Raw genomic sequence first — 8,898 nt, 5'->3', positions numbered from 1 at the left:
AACTCGCTCTGCCGGTTGGACTGCTCCTGCTCCTGCTCACGCTGCCAGCTCGTGCTGCTTATCTCCAGGTGAACTATCAGATGTGCGGAGAACACGGTATTCTCACGAGGGCGGAGGATTGTTATTGAGTTACAGGTTATTGTTAGCGCTTTCCTTCAGACCGTGCCCCTCCTGAGGTTACAAACGAGTTATACAGCAAATTAACATTTCACGTAGAAGCGGTACAGAGACGTTTGACAACAGGGATTACACATAGACATATAAATAATGATATTAAATATAAATGGGGTTAACAGGGCGGGTTGATTTGTTTCAACGGCGTATCTGACGTTTCAGCTTTCAAGTTTCGTTTTTGTTTTCCAGTGAAAACAGTTCCGCACCGAATTATTCACATTTCTTTTAATTTGAAGCGCACAGACACAGTAAAACAATCAGGAAATAATTTCAAATATGTTGCATAATTCATGTAGGCCTATAATATTGCATTGTGTTTTTTGTTTGTTTTTGGGGGGAACTTGGGTTTTACCTCTTGCACCATCTTCATTTTTAGTCTTAATCTTAATAATTGCAATATTACACACTTTATATTAAACAAGGCGTTTTGAGATGCCACATCTGATATCTATGGCGCACAGTTGAGGTTATTTTTTATTAACCATCACAAATGCTGTTTTGACTCAACACAAGGTTTATTTTTTTAAATACAGTATAATGGCACCAGACCAGATTCTGAATGAGAAAGACTTTATAAGCTTCATGGCGCACAGTGACCCCTTGTGGATAAAAGGGAACTGTGTTTTCAAGTAGACAAAATGAATAATTAGAAAATAAATTCGCTTAACAGAAATGAGCACTAATTTTGCCATTTGATCCCACTTACCTCTTTTAATATATCTAGTACGTGGAAATCTCTTTACCCCGTTTTTGTGTTTCAGGGAATAATGAGAGTCATACAGGTTTGTAATGACACGAGATTGAGTAAATGAACAGTTTGGGATGAATCTCTTTAAGAGTTATGATTAGGTGCTCAGAAATATCTATTATAAGAATATTACTACTGTTATTTTAGACACGGGAACAATTGATTAAATGAGTGGAATTAAATGCGTAATCAACAGCTTTTAGAATCAAAAACAAGAATGGACACGTTTTAAAGGTAACGAGTTCATTGTGGCAGCAATAGCTTGCGATGGACTAAAAGAAAGACATAGACAGGCATGTCAAAGAGTTTGACACAGCTCAGGGTGTGTGTGTAGACAGACAGGCATGTCAAAGAGTTTGACACAGCTCAGGGTGTGTGTGTTTTGTGTGTGCTGTAAATACTCACTGATATAGCCTACCATTATACTGTCATTTCTGCCCCTATAAGCCCTGACAAATGTGTTTTCATTTAACTGAACACTGGAGCTTTACCACAGTAATCTCACGCCCGTATGATCTGACTCTTTCTGCGGTTAAATCCATTGATCACTGTAAAATTAAGGGTTCGCGCTACCCTAGTGAAAAAAAGTATAGCCTATTTTATTGTATTTGAAATATATTCCCTTTAGTACACTGCAAATATACTTACAAAAATTGTACTATCTTTAAATATATAAGTATATTAGCATCATGATTTGACCTATTTTCACAATACAACTTTTAAAATAATTGTACTGTAGTATATTTTCTAAAGATATATTGGTATATTGCTTGTTTCGAAGACACTCGTAATGAATTTGCAATGTACTTGTAACACAAATAAAGTACACTTTAATGTCACTAATCAAGCATGTAATTAGTCCCTACACTGGCATATACTTTAAGTATACTAATTATACTTGACGTTGGTCCAATTTTGTACACTAAATACAATTAAAGTTATGTTTTACTACAATTTAATTACAACTAAAATATGCTTAGTACAAAATTGTTTCAAAATAGCACACTTGAAGAATTTTGATAATTAGTCTGGCTGCAATATACTTATAGCATTATTTTTTTTTTTTTTTTTTTACCAGTGTATGACCATACAATTGTCATTGTACACTGTAAAATTTGCAACACTTGTGAAGTGTTGAGGTGAAGTGACTGTCTGCTTTTGTCTGTGTTTCAGTGCGCATTACAAAATTGTGTTACTCCCTAAAAATTAACTAATTGAGTTAATAATAGTTACTTTTTATAGAAAGTAATGCCTTTCATTAGGCATCTTCTGTGTTACTTTATGCTCATCTGTGCTTGGCTTACTTGTTTGTTTTTTTATAATAATAATAATAATACAAACACTATTTTTGGCAAATGTAAAAGCCATTTCACACTAAAAGTGCAAATTCACGGCTGTACACCCAGCCAACATGTCCATGTGGGCCCCACATGGGTTTTCTCTGGGTTATATGGGTGTCATGTGGGCATGGGCTCAGAGTGGGCACTTTGATGGGGTTACTATGGGCCCCAGTTTGGTTTAGGTAGTGGGCTCCAGCTAGGCTGCCCATTATTGTTTATTTGTGGGTCTTGTTTGGGCCCCAATTGGGCTATATTAGACTAAATTTGTATTACTAATTTTGGTTTGTATTTATTTTAAAAGTACCTGCCATAATTGTGTATTGAAAATGAAAAACATTTAAAAATATTTGACTAAGTTTTTTTAATTTGATATAATACAAAATGCACATCATGTTTGTCAAATAAATTTATTTTTTATTTTTATTTTTTGTGTGTGTGTGTAAATTTCATGGCCTTATAAAACACTTATTTTGTATTATGTGCAAAAAAGTGCTTAAAACTATATTTTCTAAAAGAGTAAAGCACTTGCATCATACTGTCCCCTCCCCCACAAGCTATAATGATTGCCTCCTCCCGCCTTTACATTCAAACTAAAAAAAAAACCAAAAAAAAAAAAAAAACCAACGGTCTCCTTCTCTCCTATACAAGTTTCTTCTAGACATCACCGTCAAATCTCCTGTTTAACACTACCAAGGTAAGATATGTATACGTTTTATTTTGTATTAACTTTGTTTTACTTAAGATTTTATAAAACTAGATATTTCGGAATCAATAGAGCTAACATTTAACGAACATTAACGAAGGTTAGCGAGCCGAGCTCAAACAAGTTACATAAGCTAACTAAAATGAAGTTGGTTAACCAGCAAATTTTATACAATATGTGTTCGCGCCGACTTTTCACCCTTTTACACGCTTTACCGTATTTTTCATAATCGTTCGGTCTCATAATAATGACCGAGGCAGTATATCGTGCAAGAATGCGTCATTGCGCTTCTAGGCCTGTGCTTCGCAGCCGGTGAAAACCCGGCTTAAAGTCCCATAAAATGATGCATACTACCCGTACACTCAGTTTAAGTATTCAGGAAAGTTTTATTTGAGGGACAGATCGAAATTGTTCGTTGTAGTTAAAGAAACATTAATAATTTGTGCTCATTCATGAACGATTCGTTTTTTGAATCGGTTCTTTTTAGTGAACCTGTTGAATAAAATCACAAAACTGTCAGAATGACTCATTTGAAGTCAATCAATTGACTCGCTGATTAGTGATCCGGTCAAGCAGTTCCTAATGCGATGTCTCCACATACAGAATGGATTGATACTGCTAGTGCTAGATGTAAGTTATCTTAATTATGTTATCTCAATTAATCAGTAGGCATGTCGGTATTGATCGTTTAAAAAGTATCCTAAACTAATGTCATAGTTGTGCTGTGCCTTTAGGTTAATCAGGTAAAAAGAGATAAGTAATTTATTTTAATCTTTTCATTTTTGTACATTATTAACAATGGTCTTGCATGAAGAAACATTACGCTGATGTACAGTACAGGTCAAAATTTGGAAACATTACGATTTTTTATATTTTTGAAAGAAGTCTCTAATGCTTATCAAGGCTGTGTTTATTTGATCAAAAATACAGAAAAAAAACAGTAATATTGTGAAATATTATTACAACTTAAAATAATAGTTTTCTATTTGAATATACTTTAAAAAATAATTTATTCCAGTGATGCAAAGCTGAATTTTCAGCATCATTACTCCAGTCTATCACATGATCCTTCAGAAATCATTCTAATATTCTGATTTATTATGAGTGTTGGACACAGTTCTGCTGCCTAATATATTTGATGAATAAAAGGTTAAAAAGAACTGCATTTATTCAAAATAAAAAATAAATATTTTCTAATAATATAAATCTTCTTTACTATCACTTTTTATCAATTTAACACATCCTTGCTGAATAAAAGTATTAATTTATTTCAAAAAAGAAAGAAAAAAATGACTGACCCCAAATTACTGACCAGTAGTGTATATTGTTGTTACAAAAGATTTCTATTTTTAAAACATTTTTGTATTTTATTTTTTTACTTTTTATTTATCAAAGTATCCTAAAAAAGTATCACAGGTTATGAAAAAATATTAAGCAGCAGAACTGTTTCCAACTTTGATAATGAATCATCATATTAGAATGATTTCTAAAGGATCATGTGATAGACTGGAGTAATGATCCTGAAAATTCAGCTTTGCATCACAGAACTTTTCAACTGGAACCCCCCCCCCCCCCCCCCCCCGATACACTTTTAATTCGTTCTGGCCGTTTATTTACATGATAATGATTAATATGTTACAAAGTGCAAGTTTTTAAAAACAATACAGTTATAATCTCCGTGTAAACTTCAAAACGTTAATAGCTTAGGGTCTAGCTTAGGGTCTATATGCATGTTGTAGATTTAGATGATTTAAGGAGTTTTGACAATTCTTCCTAAAGCAGTGATTTTTTTCCTCAGGGAGACTACAATGCATGCGATGCTGTAGTAGATGGATGCATAATTATAATCATTTTCTCTCTTATCTTATTTTCTTTCTCTTTTACAGGAAGCACAAACGCCAGGTCGCAGCACCCCAGCACAGACAAGTTCTACTAGTACTCCCTGCAGACCACTTCAGCCCAGTTCAGTCCAGTTCAGACTAGGGCTGAACGATATATCGTTATCGTATCTATATCGAGATATGAACTTTCAAGATATTACTATCGAAAAAAGCAACGATATCGACGATATAGATTTCCCCTCTCCGCGCTCGCCCTGCATACAACTCTGGCAGTCACAACAAACATCAGTTTTACGAGTGCCCTTGAATGCACCGCTAAAGCCAGCGCGCGCACACTACCAGGGACGTGGGAACTATATTGTGAGAGGGGGGCGGCGTTTCCATGGTGACGCGTCCTTGCTTGTCACGTGACACACCGCAGCAGCAACAGCGCTGAATGAATGATGATCTGCTTTTATGTCATTTTTCCTTTTTTATTCAGAATATTCACAAATGTGTTAGCTATGGCATGAAATATTTGATATTCCGATTGTCAAATACATGCAAGTGGAAGTATATGGTTGTTTAAACACCTTTATAACGATCGCGTTAGTTGAGCTGTATGCGCGATGGGCGCCGCCGTGTTAGTTTGTGCCGCAGACGCAGTTCAGAGAATCGGATCTGTTGGATTTACAACCTCTATGTTTACAACACGTGAATTCATCCACTTCTCCCGAAATACTTAAAAGTAAGTGGCTGGTGAACTGGGAATAGAATAGAGTAAACATTGAAGTTACTTACACAATGTGTATCTGATATGAATAAAACGTGTCGAATTATAATGGAAAGGATTATTATTATTACCTCTTCCATAGACATCAGTGTGTATTTTACAAACTCTAAATGTATTTTTTTTTAGTACTTACGTAGTCATATCGTATTGTATCGATATCGAGATATCTGGCATGAAAATCGAGATATGACATTTTGTCCATATCGTTCAGCCCTAGTTCAGACCACTTCAGCCCAGTGGAACAGCAGTGAGGGATGGAATGTTCGTTCGTGTACTGACAATACTGGAAGAAATTAAAGATTGCCAAAAGGTACAGGGTAGCATGATACAGTGTCTTCTGCAGCAGAGAGAACAAAACTGTGTGGTTCCTGTCTTGCCTGAGGGAGTCCCCTTTCCATTGAAGAGTTTTACTGAAGTGGATGATCTGGAGTTGAAGCTCTGTGAGTCTGACTTCCAGAAAAATTTGGTAAGTGTTCTAGGTGTGTGCGATAAATTAAATCGTTGACAATTAAATGCCTCCACGATCTCTCTACAGAGAGTGTTGTGTTGTGATGCAGTGCACATTCTATCAGTTGTAGTTTTACCCCCAATTTCCACCGGCTGCGTTACGGCTCCGGCATGGCGGCGGAGTCAATAGGTTTCCATTAAAGTCAATGAGTGTATTTCCACTGAATGCGGTACAGCTGCGTTCCGACTCCGGCGATGCGCAGCCCTCCGGAGCAGATACGCAGAGCTTCTATTTTTGCCGGATGCCGGAGAGCTCCGCAGCAATTCAGCACTTATATCGCGCGATCATACGTGAATTTGCGAGATCTCGTGGGTCCTTGTGACTTCAGCTGTCAGTCATGACCGCAGCCGTTCCGCAACAAATACGGACCTGGTGGGTATTGACGGACGACGGAACACGGAGCTGTCACGCAGCGGAGCCGTTCCGCAGCCGTTCCGCATCTGGTGGAAATTGGGGGTTATACTAGTCTAGATGGTCTCCCACGGACTAATCACTCCTGAGTTTTTTCAGAATGGTCCTAGAGCAGTGTAAAACCAACTAAATCGCGTCAACTTCAGGGTCCTTAGCACCGTCGGGTCCTAACAATATGCAAGTGACTTACTGCCTGACTAAATAACAACGGGGAATTAACTATTACACATATGCAAAGAACTATATGAATATATTAATGACTGTAAACATATTAATGACTGGCCTTCATTTTAGTGCAATTATAACAAGCTCACTCTTCACTTGTTCCTGAAAAGGAGAAAATAAATGGGGAAATTTTTTAGCTGAACTGCTCTGTAAATTGCAAAATAGTCTTAAACACCATAAAAAAATAATAATTGTGGATCGTGATCCTGCCTGAAAAAAAATTGTGATACATTTTTGCCATATTCCCCACATAACCAAAGTTGTAGATGCAGAGGGTGGTTCTGTGTACACACTAGGTTAAGTTAACCCACTCTGTTTCCCTTAATGAACTGTTACCACTACATTTGTAATTTTGTTTCTTCTATATTTCTTTTCATCTCAACTTCAGGTCTCAGTCCTTGGGGACATTGGAGGGAGGAGCCTTGATGAGTGTGTCCGTAGAACTATGGCATTTTTGATGACGAATGACCTTGCCCGTCAATTGAACCTCACAGGGCGCCATGGAAAACGCTCGTTCAGGAGCCTACGTCTGTTTGATACTTTGCATGGTATATACATTTCAACATCCTTCATTTACATAGATTAGTAAAAACGCAAACGGTTTGGGGTCATTTTGTGTCAAATCAACCAGAAGGTCCTAGCTCAATGTTGATTTTGATCATTTTGTTTTCTGGTGATAAAAATGATTACTTAAAGGGAACCCTGAAGATTTGTATGGTTTTTTAGATTACATCTGCGAATGTAAATTAGATATACAAAAACACTCTAAGGGCCCTATCTTGCACCCAGCACAATTGACTTTGTACACCGATGCATGTATCATATCATATATCATTCCTATTTTGCACCCAACGCACAGCGGGCTTTTCCCTCCACAGACACACGTTGGTAAATTAGGGAATGAACTTTCGATCCCGGGGGCGGTTCAGCGAAAAGAGGAGGCGTGTTCCAGCGCAAACATTCCCTGGTGCTATTTTAAGGGCGCATACTTGGCCATAATGTTGTGTGTGCACAACACGCATATACTTTGCTTCTCTCATCTACACAGATGCAGCAGTTTTCATTTTTGCAAATCATACATTATTACAAGATAAAGTATTAAAACAAGAGGGAAATCATTGTTGTGTCCATGACGATGATACTTGCGTTTCTGATCGTTAAAATAGGGCCCTAGACGTCAGGTTTATTTTTATAAAAAAAGTTTTTTTCCGTTTGATGTTTGAATGAACAATATAAAAAAAAAAATCACCAAATGTTTATGAAAATAAATAAAAACTGAGTTTTATCTATCTTGAACTTTTCATATATTAGCTGTATTGCGCTCAATATAGTGGTGTATTGCTGCAGTAGCACCCTTTCATTAAAATTAATTTATTATTTTGGTTCACAGGTAGCCTGAAACAGAACACTTTCTTGAGAACTGTCAGCAAGAAAGAGGTGGAGACAGCCCTCGGTAAATGGTTCACAAATGCTAGGGATAGAGATGGCAACCGTGCCTTGAGAGCCCAGCCAAACCTTGTGCGGAGAGCAGCACAGTCAGAGGTGTAAGTTACATAATTTATAACAAATAAAGGGAAAGCTAAATTGTTTGTTTTTCATTCAGTTAGTAGTAATTTTTAACATCTGTTAAGTTAACCAATCAGAATCAAATATTCAACAGCACTGATTTTTAGGGGGCAAACTGCAAAGGAAGACCCTTATTGTATTTGTTAGGGGCCAATCATTGAGGGTGCATTGGCACCTATTAATTTTGGTAGTGTTCTTATTGTTATTAATGATCTTTATTATATTCCAATTTTCTTATTAGGGGTTCAAGCACCAAAATCTAGAATATCTATTGTATTTGCTCAGATTATTTTTGGGGGTATGAGCGTGAAACATGATTATAATTTAGATTATACTCATGCATTTCTTTAATGTTCATGTAAAACTGATTTTTTTGAAGTTCTGCTAAGATTTTTAAAGTATTTATTTGTCTTTTCTTTCTTTACTCTTTAGGTTTGAAGCTGAGGATTCTGTACTGGCACAGGACTGATCACTTTTATTTGAGGTTTCATCTTGAAGACAGTAACTTCAATAAAAGAAATGTTGATTTACACATTCTGAATTGAAGTCATTTTTTTTCCTGCAATTCAAATATTTTGTAATTTCTTAGATATTAAAATGTTAAAGTAAC

General features: G+C 36.3%; 1 protein-coding gene across 1 annotated transcript; it reads left to right on the top strand.

Annotated features, from left to right (window-relative positions):
• The first annotated feature begins 2,845 nt into the window (after positions 1–2,845).
• Positions 2,846–8,820, top strand: LOC311297118 (uncharacterized protein). The gene is made up of 5 exons (XM_084419248.1): positions 2,846–2,956; positions 4,852–6,044; positions 7,111–7,270; positions 8,113–8,266; positions 8,721–8,820. Exons 2-5 carry the CDS (start codon positions 5,838–5,840, stop codon positions 8,755–8,757), a joined length of 558 nt encoding a protein of 185 aa, XP_084275374.1. The 5' UTR covers positions 2,846–2,956; positions 4,852–5,837; the 3' UTR covers positions 8,758–8,820.
• The last annotated feature ends 78 nt before the right edge of the window (positions 8,821–8,898 follow it).

The sequence above is a fragment of the Rutilus rutilus genome (genome assembly GCF_951802725.1).
Source record: "Rutilus rutilus genome assembly, chromosome: 9".
Taxonomy (NCBI): domain Eukaryota; kingdom Metazoa; phylum Chordata; class Actinopteri; order Cypriniformes; family Leuciscidae; genus Rutilus; species Rutilus rutilus.
Note: the sequence above shows the minus strand (reverse complement) of the source record. Positions and strands in the feature narration are given on the sequence as shown.

What these genes read in the sequence shown, in the direction of transcription:
- LOC311297118 (XM_084419248.1), top strand. Translation starts at nt 5,838, where the DNA reads ATGTTCGTTCGTGTACTGACAATACTGGAAGAAATTAAAGATTGCCAA. An exon ending in CTGACTTCCAGAAAAATTTG is followed by an intron (nt 6,045 to 7,110) that starts GTAAGTGTTCTA and finishes TCTCAACTTCAG; the next exon opens with GTCTCAGTCCTTGGGGACAT. An exon ending in TCTGTTTGATACTTTGCATG is followed by an intron (nt 7,271 to 8,112) that starts GTATATACATTT and finishes TTTGGTTCACAG; the next exon opens with GTAGCCTGAAACAGAACACT.